The sequence below is a fragment of the Meleagris gallopavo genome, chromosome 15, assembly GCF_905368555.1.
Source record: "Meleagris gallopavo chromosome 15, MGAL_WU_HG_1.1, whole genome shotgun sequence".
NCBI classification, from domain to species: Eukaryota; Metazoa; Chordata; class Aves; order Galliformes; family Phasianidae; genus Meleagris; species Meleagris gallopavo.
This window is the reverse complement of record NC_139418.1, coordinates 7,959,757-7,977,500: the sequence shown is the minus strand read 5'-3', so window position 1 is coordinate 7,977,500 and position 17,744 is coordinate 7,959,757. Positions and strand designations below refer to the sequence as shown.

General features: G+C 49.4%; 3 protein-coding genes across 6 annotated transcripts in view; all 3 read left to right on the top strand.

Moving 5' to 3' along the window:
* Positions 1-5,696, top strand: part of PPARGC1B (PPARG coactivator 1 beta) — a 39,604-nt gene extending 33,908 nt beyond the window's left edge. For 2 of the 3 annotated variants that reach the window (XM_085236780.1, XM_085236779.1), the window contains exon 12: positions 1,430-5,696. In XM_085236780.1, coding sequence (XP_085092906.1) covers positions 1,430-1,533 — 104 coding nt within the window. In that variant the 3' untranslated portion in view covers positions 1,534-5,696. Of the gene's footprint in view, positions 1-691; positions 841-1,429 lie in introns of all 3 variants that reach the window. The other variant, XR_014886583.1, reaches the window with a different exon arrangement.
* A 135-nt stretch (positions 5,697-5,831) lies between these two features.
* LOC104913253 (putative E3 ubiquitin-protein ligase MID2) lies at positions 5,832-16,128 on the top strand. Of its 2 annotated transcripts, XM_085236785.1 has the most exons (6): positions 6,324-11,524; positions 12,101-12,196; positions 13,266-13,499; positions 13,589-13,611; positions 14,085-14,236; positions 15,326-16,128. In XM_085236785.1, the coding sequence occupies exons 1-6, from the start codon at positions 10,955-10,957 to the stop codon at positions 15,808-15,810; spliced, it is 1,560 nt and encodes a 519-aa protein (XP_085092911.1). In that variant the 5' UTR covers positions 6,324-10,954; the 3' UTR covers positions 15,811-16,128. The 2 variants fall into 2 exon arrangements, with proteins under 2 accessions (XP_085092912.1, XP_085092911.1); XM_085236786.1 differs by lacking the exon at positions 12,101-12,196 and having other exon boundaries at positions 5,832-11,524.
* A 421-nt stretch (positions 16,129-16,549) lies between these two features.
* The window catches only part of LOC100544253 (E3 ubiquitin/ISG15 ligase TRIM25-like), a 7,527-nt gene continuing 6,332 nt past the window's right edge, over positions 16,550-17,744 (top strand). Inside the window, exon 1 of the mRNA XM_010718928.4 lies at positions 16,550-17,230. Within this exon, the coding sequence (XP_010717230.2) occupies positions 16,616-17,230 (615 nt within the window). The 5' untranslated portion in view covers positions 16,550-16,615. The remainder of the gene's footprint in view (positions 17,231-17,744) is intronic.

Sequence of the window (17,744 nt, the reverse complement as noted above, 5' to 3'; positions counted from 1 at the left end):
CAAAAGCCCACCTGCTCTGGCACAGCTCACACAGCTGTTCTTGGCTCAGTTGGATGGCTTTGGGTGCCAGGGGCAGGAGGATAGCAGCTTGCGTGAGGACCCCAGAATGTGCTGGCCACAAAGCACAGCATTCTAGCCCAGGGCCACGGGATATCAGCTGATGCACAGCCCATCCTTTCCCAGATGTGTTTCTGCTTGACACTTTCCAGCAGAGATCTCCCTTCCCTGTCATTAGAGAAAGCAGTCAACAACAGCTCCAAAATGTGATCTGAATTATTTGCTGCTTGACGGGACAATATCCCCAGCATTGCGTATGTACTTTTCATCCAAAATGATAAGGAAATGCACCGTGGTTGCATTAACTGTATTGGTGCTGTGTGGATTTCTGCAAGCACACACTCTGCTCTCCTTAGGCCCCTGCCTGCATTCAGCCAGGGCTCACTGAGCCTCATCCCTCAGCCTTTGCTGATGGGCAGGAGCGAAACTCTGTACTGATTCTGAAAGAGAAACGTGATCCAGCCTTGCTTGGCTCTTGTTACTTTGACTCTCGAGTGTTTCATGAACACCACACGCTAATTTCTGCACCCTCTGCACTAAGTGAAGTGGTTCTTTTATCTCACTTCATACACAAAATAAGGCGATCCTGCTCCATGCCCAGAAAATAAAGCCATACATTTTGATTTCCCCCTAGGTGCCCAGTCTGACACAAGTACTGCCTGATCCCTTAGCACCTTGTAATACTTCATTTGCTCAGAGCAGTACTCCAATTTTGGTTGTGGGTGCAAATGCTCGTTATTCATGTAATAAACCCCAAGATCCTTCATTCTGGGCTCCGAGGAGGTAAGAACCAGCATGCAACACATGATGAAAGCACTGGCTGTGCTGTGCTGCGGGCAGCAGAGCTACAGGGACTCCAGCATGGCTCCCAGCTCTTGCAAAAATATGCACACAAAGGGGTTAAGCTGCTGCTAAATGAGGCTGCCTTATTTCTGGCATTTGCTAGATGTGGCAGGCTTTGTCATGGCACTCTTTGTTCAGCTTTTGATGCAAGAGAAGGGGAGCCACACAGGCAGACGCCCACGCTTGCCATGACCTGGTTGCTCACGTGGGAACTGCCATACTTTGGGGACTCAGAACCCGTCTGGATCTGGCAGTTTTTGTGAATTTCTGACGTCTAACCTGACCTGTGAGAGCCCCTCCACCAAACATCAGTTTGCTCCTTTTCAATGGGGACAAACAGCCCATTTTCCCACTTTCTCTCATTATGGGATAACAGCGGCACATTTGCAGGCACCCATCAGGGGAAACACCAGCTCAGGTGCTTGATGCCTGCCAGCACGGCCAGGTCTCAGTGATGTGATGGCACAGGGAGCGTGTGCCTGGGCGTCCAGCCGCCCCTGACCCGTGTTCTGTGTCCTGCTCTTCCCAGATTGCAGCGTAGAGGAGTCCTCCCCGGTGCCGGTGAAGAGCAAGTATGAGACCATGGATTTTGACAGCTTGCTGCAGGAGGCCCAGCTAAGCCTGCATCGGTAACAGCCTTAACCTTGGAGGAATACCTCAATACCTCAGTCAAGGCACTTCCAATATGTTTACGTTTTCAAAGAAATTATTCAGTCTATGACAAGCGAGAGAGAGCGAGAGAGCGAGAGCACGCACGCGCGAGAGAGAGACTGCTGTCCCTTTCAATTGATGTTTACATTGAACAAAGCTGCTTCTGTCTGTGAGTCCCCATGGTGTTGATGTCTCACTGCCACACATTAGTCGCCCCGCTTCTGACTGGTTGTTTTAGGGTGAGCCTAGGAGCCCCCGGCCCCTTTCCCCCGGCCCCCACCCCCTGCTCCCGCCGTGGAGTTGCAGCTGTGTTCACCATAACATTTTTTGTCCGTAGTGTGTGATGATGAAATTGTTAATTGTGAATAGAATCAGGATTATAAACTAATTTTTAATAGAAGAAGAAAAAAGAAGTATATACTTAAAGATGTATTTATGGCTCAGATGTACTGTAATTCAGATTTATTGTACCGCTTCCTTGATTTTTAACTATGCACTGTAATGAGGCACTTGCCACTGAGCAAATGGGGGTCAGAGCAGAGCCCCAGAGCCAGCGTTTGCCCTCTGCCACGAGGCTGCCCGCCTCCCCGCCGGGTCACCACTTTGCCGTCAAAGCCATTCTCCTCGTTGGGGCCGAGTCCGGGCCCCCAGCTGCCGAGAGGGGCCACGGTGTTGGCGTGAAGGGAAGGCTGGTGAAGGAGTGGCACGACCACCTCCGGGCATCCTCGCTCCAGCCTGCCGTGTGCAGGGGCATGGCAGCTCCATGTCTTTGCCGGCCCGACACGCTGCCCATTCTCCAGCCGGTGCCCGATAAGCCATACACCCACCCAGCACCCGGTTGGTGAGCCAGATCCGTGCCCACCACCGGCGCGCTCCGTGCTGCTGCCTCCGTGCCCAGCAGCGTGAAGGAAGCGTGGCAGCTTTGCTGAGTCTGTGGCTCCTGACTGGCCTGCCGCTGCGTGCACCAACCCCTGCCTTTTGCCAAGGGGCCCGGGCCGCCCGGCAGCACTGGATATAAGGCATGCTCAAGCAGCGTCCCCATGAAATTTGCTTGCAAACTTGTTCTCCACCTCTGGGAGAGGTGGGAGCAGGAGAGACCCCAGCCTTGGTTGGAGGGATCCCAACCGAGAGCAGGCCAGGGGAAAAAGAAATCTCCCTGGCTCCTCAAGCCATCTCCATCACCCTCATTTGCTTTCTGGACACAGAGACCACTAGGGATTTAGCCATCCTTTGTAGATAGAATATATAGCCTTAACTCTGCCAATAGATAGGTTAGAGTCTTCTGGGGTCTCCCTGGTATGCGACTTAGGGTTTTTATTCTCATTTCCTCAGTGTGGATGCCATTTCATCTTGCAGGCAGTATTACCAAAGCCCCCAAAACTGCAGGAGGTTCGGTTCCAGGAGCACTGCCTTGCCGACGCAGCCTGCGGCTCCAACCCAAGCCTGTCCCTGACAGAAGGGCTGCCAGCAGCCATGCCAGCAGCAGTGCCCACTCGTTTCTCACTGCTCTCATGGAACTTGTGGTTCCGACAGCACCAGTAAGGCAGTGACACAGCTCCGCTGGTTCCCACACCTGCCACCAGAGCCGGCTGTGTCCTTGTGCCACTTGGCTCTCAGCCCAGAGCAAGGGCAGAGGTCTCTCCTGCCACAGGCTGTTCCCATCCTATTCCCAACCCAGCATACACGAGTAACCCTGGCCGAGACTGAGCATCTGCTATTGGCAATTGCCTCATTGTAGCTTTGCCTTTTTCTGTCCTAGTATTTCCTCACAACAATGATGTTTACATGTGATTGCTATAGAGCTTATGTAGAATGTATATAGCGACACATTTAGGGTGGGTAGTACTGTCCTGTGCTGTGCTGATGTTTTTCAGAAAACGATCAATCCAAAAAAAAAAAAAAAAAAAAAAAAAAAAAAAGGCCAAGTGGAATTCTTCCATCTCCTCCTTGCTCAGCCATGGGAGCGAGCCCTGGGCTGCTCCCAGCTGGAGGATGCATCAAGCCTGGCAGAGGGGAAGGGTAAGCACGGTGGGGCTGCTGGGTCCCCGAGGACCCCCTTGGGGCAGCCTCCAGGTGCATTGCCAGCCTTGGTTTCTGTGAGCCCCATCCAAAATTTGACGTTGCTTTCCTGCGGCTTCCCGTGCCATCGCAGCACTTCTGCACAGAGGCACGGCGCTCCCTACAAATGGGAACTTCGTAACGCACAGAGCCAATTAGTACTGCAGTCGTAGGATAGGAAGAGATGCAATAAGTGGTCTTCGTGTTGCCTGAAGCCTATAAGTGGATTTTTTGTTGACGTTTGGGGGTTTTCCTTTCTTTCTCCCCCCTCCCTTGAATTCAGACGGCTCACTGTCCCTCTCCCCTTGAGAAACGTCTCCTGCACTGATGCAATACGCACATAGGTGCTCAGGCACCAGCCCCCATGCCTCCCCCCAGTTTAGGATTTGGTGAGCACGGGGCGTTTCAGCCTGAGAAGCACAGGTGTGGCTGCCTGCCGGCTGGGTTTAGAATCTCTCACGCAGGGGTAGTGGTGAAAAATAAGTTTCCACTGGAGTTTTATTTTTTTAATGGAAAGGTTTTGTTTGCTCACAGTGCCCAGGGGTGAGGAGGGGCCAAGGAGAGCTCACTCTATTCAGGGACTGAGGCTGCTCTGGGTGCAGGGAGGGGCCCTCGTGCCCCTCACCGCTGGGGCGCAGCCCAGAGAAACTGGGAGCAAAGGGTATATTAAGGTAGGCAATAAGTAAGGAGGAGATTTATTTTTCTAAGAAGCATATAGCTCTAGAATGTCCCCTGATAGCTGCCTGTGAGTACTGTGGGGAGATACTAAACGTGAAGAGTTTGATGATGAAATGCCCTTTTGCTTTTTTTGCACAGATTTGCCCCATAAAATCTTGCTGTTCAGGGTGGGATACCAGGTTTCCTGGCTGGAATCCAGCAGGCTCCTGGGGCTCCATAGGAGAGGAGCCGATGTTTCTGAGTCTGGGCTGAATGCAGAGGACAATCCCAGGTGTTAGGTTTGATGCTGCCCCAAAGATGAGGTTCATCCCGACTCCTTGTCAGCACAGCTCGCTGGGCTGCGTGCCTTCCCTACAGGAGCAGCAGCTCAGCCGCTGCGTTGCAGGCTGAGTGTCTGACTTCAGCGCTGGTCCATGCGGAGCTGCATTACAGACCAGTGTTTGTTTTGAATTGTATTCTTTCTTTTTGGCATTGTGCTGAATGACGAACTCCATCGTTGTTCGTAGCTGAGCCCTGAAGCCCTTTCTGTTCTATCTCCATCCATCCCGACAATCTCAAGCAATATGAGCGAAACTCAGCCTTCGGGCTCCATTCCTCATCCCCAGAGCCGTGGCCGTCACAGCGCGGGCACCGCCAACACCGCATGGCCGGGGGCCGAGTGCATGTGAGAGAGAGGAAGGTGAAAGCGATGCATTTCTCAAGAAAGGTGTAAGAATTTCACCTAAAAAGGGGCACATCTGCTTTGTTATTTATAATAAAAGCTTTTTTTTTTTTTAATTAACTAAAAGGACACTGCTAATAATTATTAGGGGCCAGTTCTGCCCCCTTCCTCGTGCTGAGTAAGTACTGCTTAACTCTGTGATTTTCTGCTTGCAGAGTAAGTCAGAGTGGCAGAGTTGATCCCTCTGTGATTAAGAATCAAGTTTTTAGTCTGATTTTTTTTAATTGGTAGCGGTTTTTTATATTTCACCTTTTTGTTTCCCCCCCCAGTTCCGTTCCGTTGTGTCCTTATTTATGTAATATACTTTAACCTTAAAAGATGGCATGGATTCCTATGCCTTTCCTTTATTATTATTGTTATTATTTTTAAACAGAGATTTATTTCTAGTGTGATTTAACTGTCTACCTTCTAAAACGAGAGAACGTTTTCTTGTATTTTTACATTGTCAGATTCTATAGTTTCATAGATAATTTAACCAAATCGCTCAATGTATTATCTATATCTATCCAGTGGGTATAAAAGTTCTATTTTAAATTGTGTAAATACTTCAGAACTGGCTTCTTTTTCCAGACTCCCCTGCTGCGGAGTTACTTGTTTACATCACAAAGACTGTAGAATCTCTACGCTCATGTACTGTAAATAGTGAAGTGATCTGCCTATAAATAAACGATAACATATATACTACAAACTGGGAAACAAACCAATAACGAGCAATGAGTCTGTGCTGCTGGTATGTCAGGGTACCAAGCAGGCTTTCCATGCAGCAGGACGTGGCAGTAAGCTGGTATGCACTGGCCTGGCTGTGGGGACATGGGGATGTGGGGTTGTGTACAAACTCCAACAGTTACACTCATCCATTTGAGAAAAAAAACAACAGAGACAAACAAAAAAAATACAACAAAACCAGCACAACGGTTTGCTATTTTGGCATAGATTTCTGGTAAACCAACTTCTCACACTCCTGGGAATGCATTTGTAGCTTCAGTGCCTGGTTTATCAGTCAGGCAAAACCAGACAGCAGGCACAGCTTGCCCTGTGGGAGGGAAAGGGGCCAGTGACTGGCTGTTGTGCACGGGGACAGCCTCTGATGCTGACCTTGGTTGGCTGGTGTCTGCCCAACGAGGGCAGCATCTTCAGCATCTTCTGAACACCTGACTTAGAGCAGGGCTGGCTGTGCTCTGAGCTCCCAGCCCTACAGGGGAACTCATCACTGGCACTGTGAGGTCCCGGCCGGGGCTCTGGAGCCCGCGTATGCCCACTTAGCATTTCTCCATCCTGATTTGCTGGCAGATCTGACGGGTGTCTTTAGAGGGAGGACTGGGGAAGGGTGTGGGTTTTTTTTCCTCCTTTTGGCTCAGGGACATCTGCCTTGCTCTCCTAGTGTCATGATCTCTGCCAGCACCTGCTGCCTGTCTTGCCTGCATGCTACCTCCCATCTCGCTGTTCTTTGCCCTGCCAAACTTTGCTCTCTCTGTACACCAGCTGTGGATGCTGTCTGTACTCACTATGAGCTTTTAGGGGCCGGTGGAGAGCTTGCTCTAGATGCTGCCCCTTGTGGGTTCCACAATCTATTCCTTCTTTCTCTTCCCCCCTCAGTCCTTGGCTGGATACATTTTAGTTTTTCATACACCGTCTCTACCTCCAAGTACCTCTTCAAACTCACACTTGGAACCCTCACATTTCTCAGCAGCCTCCTGCAGGTAAGCCATTTCCCAACAAATCCCTCTCCTCAAATGCCCACCCCTGGGTCGGGGGTGAGGCTGCTGTGCCTCAAGCTCTTGTTGCCTGCATGGCACAGTGGGTTACACCCGGTGTTGGCTGAGCAGACCCTCGAGGAGCCATGCAGCAGGAGCACGTCTGCCCTGGGCGAGCCACAACAGCTCAGCAGCAGCTGCAGTGGGTGAGGTGGAGGCATAGTGCTCTTGCAAATGTGCTGCAGCCCTCTGCTTGTCTGAGCATCTCTGCTTCCCTTTCAGTTTGACATCCACAAGGACCCCACAAGTGCAGAGCACTGAAGAAATGGTAGCAGGATGCCGAGTGGAGCTGTGCAGGGAGCTGCCTTCCACCAGCCTGTGGGGTAGCAAAAGGATCTCCCCACTGCCTTCACAACAGCGATCATTTTAGAGGGAAGCCATCTCCACTGCAGCAGTGCACGTGTCCTGGATGTAATCGTGCCAGAAAAGGAGCATGAGGTGCCCCGGGCTCACAGCAGTACCCTGGAGCACAAAGGATTTACTGCCCGTGCAGAACATACTGGAGAAGGGCGCAGAGAGGAACTAGATTTACCTATACCCTGCCACACTCTGACCCTGATTTGTATCTGCTCACGTTGATTTGTATCACAAGGAGTCTTCATTTCAGTGAGTTTGCAAAATATCTACATCTGCCCGGAAAGAGGCAGTGCAAGGATTCAGCTCACTACTGCTGAGTGGGCAAATTCTCCGGTGAAAGCCAGTGTTCTCGTCACCAACATCTCCATCCCTCACTGCGAGCCGCTCATTTCAGGTCCAGGCAGGGACTCAGCTGTCCAAGGAGAACAGAGAACCCGTGCTTCCTACAGGTTGATGAGAGAAGGCACTGCGGCACCAAAGCGCCTGGACCAGAGGTATTCCTCCCATGGCCAGCCTGGCTCCGGTTGGTACACGTGGCTGTTCGGAGGGACACGCAAGACATGGGGACGGGCTGTCTCTGCCATGCCAAGGGGAACAGAGGCCAAAGGGAAGAATTGAAAAGCCTGTTTGGCTGAAGCAGCACATTGTTGAGCCATGCGGGTCACCATGCAGACAGTCCAGGAGATAACAGCAAATTATTTACGGTGATCATTACCTGCAGCTTCCAGTACCTTCTGGCTGTCTAAACTCTTGAAGGAAATTAGGGAGATTAATTCTTTCTTCAGTGAAAAGATTAATAACTCTAATTAATTGAGGGTAAGAAAACCAGATTTCAGGGCAGTACTGAAAAAATAAACTGTAGACCTATAGAGGAGCAAAAAGTAATGATAAAGGACCCTGAGCTTTTGGGAATGACAAGAGTACAGAAGTGGGCCAAGGTCACAAGAAAGCTTGGGGAGCATGTAGTGGGCAGCAAGCTGATAAGGAGCTGATATGGAGGGAGGAATTAAGCCCATCTGCACCAGCTGCAGTGCATGAAACAGGACTGGGAGGTGAATATCATCAGGAAGAGGTTTGTATGATAAATTCCTGTAAAATAAACAACTACTGCTCCTCTGGGCATTTAACCAAGCACAACGCACTTGCCTGGACGCTCTCTCAGGAGTCTTGCTTAAAGCAATACATCTTTAACAAGTCCTCGGGCACCCAGAAACAAGTAAGAGCAGCCCAGTAACACCAGCTTCTGCAGACAGGTTGCAGCAGGCTGTGCCACCAGGGGCTGCAGGGACAGTTTGTGCTAGGACATTCCTACTGACCGTGGCCAACAGCTTCTTGTAAGACAGGAACTTGACTTTTTCAGCCAGCTGTGGGCTACATGGAGAAACAATACTAGGAAAGAGAAGGGGAAAGCATGTGACAGAAGGGTAATTTCTGCACATATGTAAGTCAAACCAATCAAACCAAACCAGCAACAAGAACCAGGTTCTAACGTGATTTTCAGCTTTAGAATAGAGTTGATTGGAAAGCTCCTTTTTCTCTGAACCCTAATTTTATTCTTCTTTTGGGGAGAGAGGGTTGTAGCAAAACACCAAGATATCATGGGCCATTACAGGTTTTTAAAGCAGGAAGTCAATCTAACTTCAAATTTGATGCTCCATTCCCTGAGATACTTCTTCCTCTTACCTGTCTCCTCTTTAAGAGAAGCCAGTGACCGGGGACAACTTCTGATGCTGACCTTGGCTAGCTGGCACCTGCCCAATGAGAGCAGCATCTTCAGCATTTTCTAAATGCCTGACCTTGAGCAGCATCCCTCTCACAGGACCTGTCAGCTCTGTGTCAGAGCTCTGGGAATGGTTGTGTGACAGCAAATACATGGTTTGAAAATGTCTTTGGTGCTGCCCTGTTGTATGAGCCACGTTTGCTGGAGTGGCCTCAGATGTGCCAAAGGGAAAGGTTCATGTATGCAGGAGCCAGGTGCTCGTGTCCAGAGTGGAGGAGTACAGCAGTGCTGTTAGTGGGAAGGCAGAAGCTGTTGGTGAGAGGAGCAGAGAGCAACCCCTTCAGTGAGATGAAGGCAGAGAGGGAACAAATACTGCAGGAGCAATAGGCTCTGGCACCCTAGGTATACTGAGTTAGAGGACTGTTTCTGGTAATCATCAAATCTCAGAGCCAACCTCAATCTTGTGCAGGATTTGCTGCTCCACTTGGATATATATAAGACCATAGGACCCCATGGGATTCATCCCAGGATATTCAGAGAGCTGGCCAGTGTCATTGCAAGACCTCTCTCAATGACTTTTCAATGGTCTTTGGAATCTGGAGAAGTCCCAGGTGATGGGAAGCTGTCAAACTTTCCACTATTCAAGAAGGCCTAGAAAGAAGACCTTGGTAGTTACATGTCTGTCAGTCTCACTTAGGTGCCTGGTAAAATTATGGACAAAATTATGCTGGGAATACTGAAAAACACCTGCAGGACAATGTGGTCATTGGTCACAGTCAACACAGGTTCCTAAGGGAAAGGTCCTGTTTAACTAACTTAATTTCCTATTATGACAAGGCCACCCACCTAGATGAGGAAAGGAAGTCAGCTGATGTTATCCTTTTGGATTTCAGTAAAGCTTTTGATACTATTTCTCCTTCTCCTTCTTCTCCTTTTTCTACAGTAACCTTCTGGAGCAGTTGTCCTGCATACAGCTAGACAAAAACTCCAAGGTCCCTTCCAACTCAGGATCTTCTACATATGATATCTATATGACTCTATGATTCCATTCTTTGTACATGTCCTATTCTTCTCCCTGTTCTTGTATCTGCTCCAGGGTCCTTCAGCACACTTATAGGAGCAGAGGAGCAGCTCAGCCCCAGGCATTGCCAGCTGTCAGCATCAGACCACCAGAGCGGGGTACGGCCTGAAGGCCTGCACAGAAATGCAGAGAGAACAGAGGGAAGCAGCTCTTAAATCAGTACAAATAAGGTGCCTCCATCCTCCTCTCTCCCCTGCTCCTGAAGTGATAGAGTATTTCCTCCTCCCAGGTAAGTGACAAAACAAGAGGGGGTGGCCTTAAGTTGTACCAGGGGAGGTTCAGGTTGGATAATAGGAAAAATTTCTTCTCAGAAAGAGTGGTGATGCACTGGCACAGGGTGCCCAGGGAGGGCTGCAGTCACTGTCCCTGGAGGTGTTCAAGAACTGTGGAGATGTGGCACTGAGGGATGGGATGGGTCAGTGAGAATGGTGGCAAAGTGTTGGGGTTGTACCTGATGATGTTAGAGGTCTTTTCCAACCTTAATGATTCTGTGCTTGCCTCCCTTCTGTTTCCAGGAGGAACGAAGGTCTGACTCAAATGCTGGGAAGGTGAGAACCTGGGCAGTGCTGGAGTAGGGAGAAAGTGGACACGGGGCCATGCTTGGAGGATGGAGGACTCCCAGATGTCATCTCAAGAAATTTCTACAAGAGGACCGACAGAAAGAAAAGTGAAATCAGGTACAGATGGAAGCCGAGGGCCCCACTTCTCAGCTGCCGCTCTTCTCGTTTAAGGAGGGCTGCCTATTTGCTGCACTCAGCTCCAGCTGCTGCACTGGGGATCCTCCTAGGGGGCCGGGCAGCCCCGGCAGTGCAGGATGGAGAGCTGTAAGCCCGATGGAGCGCTGCGCCCTTGCGGGAGGTGTCAGCAGTTCCCAGTCCCCGCCCAGCCAGCTCACTACCACAGCTCTCCTTTCGGCCCGCCCTTCGCGCTGTTGCATCGTGCGTTTTGCAGACGCCATGGCAGAGCCGCGGGTGCTGAAGGAGTTATAGGAGGAGCTGACCTGCTCCGTCTGCCTGGACGTTTACAGGAACCCTATGTCCCTCAGCTGTGGCCACAGCTTCTGCGAGGAGTGCATCCAGGGGGTGCTTCGCAGTCAGCGCTGCCCGCAGGGCCTCTTCAGCTGCCCGCTGTGCAACGCCCAGGAAGCCCTTTCTACGAAGCTGCAGCCCAACATCCAGCTCCGCAGCGTAGTGCAGAAGTTTTTGGACACCAGAGAGCAAAGTGCCACTCTTGAAGAGGAGCCAAAACGTGAAGTGGAATGTGAAGAGAAGGGAAAAAGTTCAGACTTGCATGATGAGGAGATCATGTGTGATTTCTGCCTTGAGAAGCCTCAGCCAGCAGTGAAGACGTGCATGAACTGCGAGACCTCCCTGTGCCAGGCCCACCTGGGCAAGCACAGCACAAAGGCTTTCCTGACAAGCCACGTCCTGGTGGAACCCTGTGATGCTCATGTTTTGGCGGAAAGGAGATGCTCCCAGCATGGCAAGCTGCTGGAATGCTACTGTGTGACGGACTCGGTCTGTGTCTGCATGATGTGCTGTGCCACCAGCTCCCACAGGAGCCATGAAATCATCAGTGTGGAAGAGGCTTTTGGCCAAGCACAGGTAAAGGGCTGCTAGGACAGCTGCCCAGACTGAGGCTGCTTGAGGGAAAACCTGGGGATTTGGGATGTGGAGAGCTGCCTGCAGAGTGAGGCCAGAACAACTCCTGGGATTCAGATGTGCAGGCTCTCATCTTGGGATACCTGGCTTTGGGTGTGGGCTTTGCTCCAGGTTGCCTCTGGGCTGTAAAACAATCTCATGAGCAGTCGGTGGGACCAAGTGTTTGTGGCTTTGCTTTTAGTCCTCACCGCATCTTCAAACAGGTGTATCAGCCTCAGTTGTGTTTGTGCAATGAAAATTAATGGCAGTGTGACAGAAAGCAAGCTGCCACCAATAAAAAGTAGCTTTCCGTGTGGCTGTTGTGTATGAACAGTTTTTGTTTTGAAAGTATCTTCCCCACACTCATGATCGTGAGTTCTGTTCAGGGGCAAAATCTTCCAGTAAAGCTTTTATGAGCTGATTTGTCGTGAGAGCAGACAGTGAACAAACTTCTGGGTCTGACCCCACCCATCTCCATAACATTGCTCATCTTGTGCCCTTATGTCTGTACCTCATACCTCGCTCTTGTTGCTTTCTCAGAGTGATTTTCCTAAAACTGTGCAAACACTGAAAAAACATGAAGCTGCAGTGAATAAAAGCTTGGAAAATCTGCTGTCACACCAGGAAAAGATAAAGGTTTGTTTCATGACCCCATAGCACTTAGAGGATGGTTTATGCTCGTAGCTGATTAGGGTTGTGTTGTTTTTTTTCCCCTTTCCTTGACCCTGGTTCCCCAAGCTTTTTAGTTCCTGGTTGGTTTCTCGCTTGCTTTCTGGGTTTCCCCTTTGGAGGCCGATAAGCAGTTTTCTTGTAAGACCGGGAAGTACATTTTCAGATTTCAAAGGGTAGGTGAACTTGAATGCTGCTGTTGAGACCATGCTTCCTCTTAGGTGGATGGTGATTTCTTTTCTTTTTCCTGCTTTCTTCAATTTGCATGCTCTAAAATCTTTAGGGGAAAGATATAAACCATCTTACCGTGATTTTAATCCTCTTTACAACAAGAAATCCTATTAGGCTAGCCTGTGCATCTAAGAAGTTGGTAGATGTGAGGTTAAAAGACCGTCCCAAAGTGTTTTGAATTTTTTGGCACGCAAATGCTAAAGACCCTTGATAGAGCAGGGAGTTTAAGGCAGGTCTCCAGATTGTACTTCATTCTGCTTAGGCACAATTAGTACTTGACTCCTTCCACCAGTAGAAATGATGGGGCTGGAAATAGTGGAAGTCCTGGCACCAGGCAAGAGAAGTATTCCCTTCTTGTCTGAAGGCAGAACTGTACTGTTGGCAGTGTCCTGTTTGGGGCAGCACAGGTTTTTGCTAACAGTGAAGGCAACTTGGTGGAGGCAGTAAGCAGTTAAAGCATTCTTCCTCACCCTTCTTTAAAAGAACAAAAGAGAACATATCCATGGAAAACTACCATGCAGAAAAAGGAAAGATGCATAGCAGAAAGCCTTAAGCAAGCTTAATGCAAGGACTTATTCATTCTGTCTCATTCAGGTGCTCCTGAAAGCGCTGAACTTCCCAGTAGGGCACCTATGTCAATTGGCCCATCTGCTGTCAGTGAGACATCTTGCTATGTTGCTGTGTGGAAGAAGTAGATGATACTTCTCTAAGTGCGCAGAAAAGACCAGGCTCCTTTCTAAGCAAGAGAGAGTGTGGAAAGTGTAACATTCCATCCCTAACAGCTTTGCAAATGTTTTCTCAAAAGGCATTGGAAAGATTGCACAGGAATCATCTGGAGAACTCCTTCAATGTGATTTGTGAGCAGCTGGATAGAAGCAAAACAGAGATCCTGGGAGCCATCAATGACATTGAGGAGCAACAGCTTTCTCAGATTGAGCCATGGATAAAAGAACACAAAGAGATGAAGGACGCTGCCAGCCGCAGTGTGCAGGAGTTGGAGGCTCTGAGGGATCAGAAGGATCCAGTACTCTTCCTTAAGGTCCCTAACAGCCCTTCCCAGAGATATTGCAGTACTTGTGTTGGCCTTTGTACTGTGCTAATCCCGCTTTCAAAATGCCTTTTTTACAGGGTTTGTCAGCAATACAAGCCAGGTAAGCTCTTCATTGGTGGTCTGCTGTTCTATTTCACTGAGCTGCTGATGGCTGTCACTCCCTCAGTCCCAGGCTGTCTGCTCACTTGGTATACAGGGCAGGCCCAGCTTCCCAGGCATATGCTTGGTTCATGACAGCTGCCTGTTTCAGCACACTGACCGCGTGCTTGGCACCTTTCTCCTTCAGAGACCTGAAGAAGCCCCAGAATTTTCACTGATGTCATGTGTGAATCTCCACATACAACATGACTGACTTTTCTGAACCATCAGCACCCATTCCTGAGACCAGCTCGGGGCAGTTCGTGCATATTGAGATGCCTGTGTGGGCATGCAAAGAACAGATGAGCTCAGATAGTCAGAGTTGTCCCCAGCACTACATTGCTCTCTGCTTGGCTCAGTTGTTCACTCAGCGTTGGGATTGGTTACATCTTCCCATGACTCACTGCTGTTCTGATGCCTTTCTGTATGTTCTAGGAAGATGGAACAAGTTCCTAATAAAGATGCTGCAGAACTGGCAGAGCTGCTCAGTATTATGGATGGATCAATGAAAAAGATTATTCAAGAGCATTTTCAGCCTTATGCCCACTTTATCTTGGATGCGAAGCCCTCAGTGGAATCATCATTAAGTAAGTGACTATTTCACTAAGTGAGAATAAGACAGAGAATCCAACAAAGCATATTTAAGAAAGGGCTGTAAAAATACAGCAAGTAGAGGAACAGCAAGTTCCTCTAGAACTGATTACTGACACTATATCTGATTACTTTCACGTATGTCTGCAAAAAAAGGAAAGCTTCTTTTGAGTGTCAGTGCTCTGGGACTCGGATGCACCCCATTAGAATGAGCTGTGGGTGTTGAGGTGCAGATGTCCTAGGAATTTTCTGAGAGGACAAAGAGAAGAATGTAGCAACATCTCTTCTTTCACTAGCATCAAAGTGGCACAGGAAAGATGAGCACTCCACAGTAGCAGGTGGAATTTGTTTACAAATATAAATAATTTGCTCTTTCTATCTAAATAACTGTACTCTTTCACGCTGTTTTAAAGGATCAGCATACTGATGTGCTGTGCACTGTAGGATGCTTGTTCAGCTGAATTAAAAAAAAAATGAATTCTAATTCCCACGTTCTTGCCCCCTTGACCAGACTTTTGTAATTACCTATCCCATTTGAGCAGCTTTAGTTGCCAACTCACAGCTACTGAAGGGATAACTTACAGAGTAGAAAAAGCTGCAATATTGAAATATATTACCTGCAAGAGATAGTATGAAGGAAAACAGGGCAGGATTAACTGTCTGTGGCACCCAATGCTTAGGGCATTTTTGAGAGCTCTAGGAAATGTCTTCAAATGATAGTAAGCAAATAATATTTTATAAAACATTCACATACCTGTGCATGGGGATTGATCCAGAGAGCGTTTTAGAACACATAATGAAGCTCTGCAGGATAATGATGAGGGAGCTGCTGCAGTTGGAAACAAAAAGCAAAAGTTGTGTTGAAATGGTGAAATAGAAATATTTGTTGAAACGTGATATTCACTCCCTTTATAACTATGCAGGAGTAGCTAAGAGAGGTGCAGAGAGTGTATTTAATGAATACACTTTTAATAACTTTGGTGGGTTCAAGATTTCTTTCACCTTTGTTTCCAGCAATGGAGATGTATGCTGATCTGCACAACCATCTTTGAACCATAACATGGTTTTTTTGTTTGTTTTTATAGCTCATGAACATCTGACTTTCAAATCATGTCAAGTACGTGGACTACATGCAGATGACAAGGTGCTCAGAGTAGTCACACCACCTTACCCATTTCCTGTGCAAGTCGAAATGCCGTTCTGGGTGTACAGCACCAGGTGCTTCTCGAATGGCCAGCACTTCTGGGAGGTGATCACCAGTGACTCATGGTGCTGGAAAGTGGGTGTCACTGATAACAATTTTCAATGCTACCTGGAAACGTCTCAGCGTCGTCTCAGTGTGTTCCTAGATAAAAGACAGATTAAAGTCCAATTACTTAATACAGTCGTCAGAATGGTCAGGGTACAACTAGACTGCGAAAGAAAGACAGTGTCATTTTTTGATGCGTCTGGCAAGGATTATTCAGGCTCTTCTAAGAGCTGTGTGCCCATAGCTACAGTACTCATCCCTGCAAGAGCTCCTGTCCATGCTATCTTCAGCATTTCTCATGGCTCCCTTTCACTCACATAGTGATGTGGGGGCAAGGCTGCCTTGCCTTTCTGCTCCTTGGTTCTCTACATTTCGGGGCTGCAGCTGCACAGACTCTGCCACCCTGGCACAGTATAAGCCAGGTTTCAGACTGGGCCTGCTTGCAGCCTGCTCCTCAGCTATAATAAGGTTCTGGTCTTCTACAGCTATGGGCTGAGTTGAGAGAATGGGAAAATGGGGTTCTACCATCAAATATATCTCCTCAGGTTTTTAGTACTTTTGTTTCAGTATTGTACTTTTGCTGAACTGTATGGATCGCTGTGTTGGATGGATAATATTAAAGTAATTTTATTCACAAAACTTGGTGGTAATCTAGTCTATTACAAAGTATACAGCACAGCGTTAATGCTACAGCACTCACAAGCAGCAACGCCAATCTCTGCTCTAGTGCACCAGCTTTTACCTCCCTGTCCTGCACAGCACTGCCATAGGTCTGTTCCTACCCTGGGATACCTTTCCCCGCAGGATGGTGGTGCTTGGAGCAGCTGAGAAGAGCGCGACTAAGCAGCTGCAGCCAGGCTCAGGCACAGGCTCAGGCACATCGCATCCAGGGCTCACTCGGGCAGAAGGCTGCAGGCGAACTGCCGATGACACGTCTCAGATGGGGAAGCATTTTGCTTCACCCCAGAAAGCAGGGGGCGGGGCTGCAGGGGGCGGGGCTGCAGGGGGCGGGGCTGCGGGGGGCGGGGCCGCAGGGGGCGGGGCCGCAGGGCTGGCGCTGTGCTACGGACAGCCTTTCAGTTTCGTTTCTCGCAGACTGGTGGGTGTGTCTATCGGTTGTGCAGCTATGGCAAAAGCTAAGGAAGAATTTGGAGCGTCTCCTAGCTTAGAAGATGAACTCACCTGTTCCATCTGCCTGTCTCTGTACAGGAACCCCGTGTCACTCTGCTGCGGTCACAGCTTCTGCAAGCAGTGTGTCCAGAAGGCGCTCAGCGCTCAGCAGCAGGACAAGGCCCCCTACTCCTGCCCGCTATGTAGGATCGAGCTGGGGCCCATCCTGGAGCTGCAAAATAACTTCCATCTGTGCAACATCGTGGAGACATATCTGGCCAACAAAAGGAAGCAGGACGAGAGCTTTGCGATGGAAAAAGGAGAGGCAGTTCCCTGTGACTTCTGCCTTGACAAGCCCCAGCCGGCCGTGAAGACGTGCCTGATCTGCGATGCCTCCCTTTGCCGGGCCCACCTGGACAAGCACAACGCCAGGGCCTCCCACAGAGACCACATCCTGGTGGAGGTGGGCACGGATGGCTCGAAGGAGGAGAGGAGGTGCCAGGAACACAGCAAGGTCTTGGAGTACTTCTGCCAGGACGAGAGCCTGTTCATCTGCGCGCTGTGCTCCATTGCAGGGTGCCACAAGGGCCACAAGATCCTCACCCTGAAGGAGGCCCATGACAGGAACCTGGTAAAGGGCTCTCCTCTCTCTCTTCTCTCTCCTCTCCCCAAGGCCCTGCATGTTTCACTGCAGAGCCTGGGCATGGGGGCAGAGAGGCATGGCGGGGGGGGGCGGGAGCTGGGGGGGGGAGAAGGCAGGAATGCTTAACCTTTGCTGTGAGGAGGGGGTGGGGGCTGAAGGCAGGCAGGGGCACCACAGGCACGCCAGCATCCTGGTCCTATGTGCTGAGCTTTGCTTGTCATTTCCTCCTCTGTGGTGGCTGAGGAGATTACCAAGCTTTTCCTCCAAAGCGCCGCTTTTTCCTCTCGCGAAAGCCTTTTGGGGCAAGGAACCTCAGTCAGATTTGATTCTTCATCTTTACATTTTTCAAAACTTAAAACTTTCCAGCTATGACAAATATCTCACAGAAAAAAAAAAAAAACAAAAAAACGCCCAAGCTTTCTGGTATCATTTTTTACTCAAGAGGTTTAAGAAAACTGGCATGTGTGATGCTGTGGCCATTAGTGTGTGCAGGAGGTGTGAA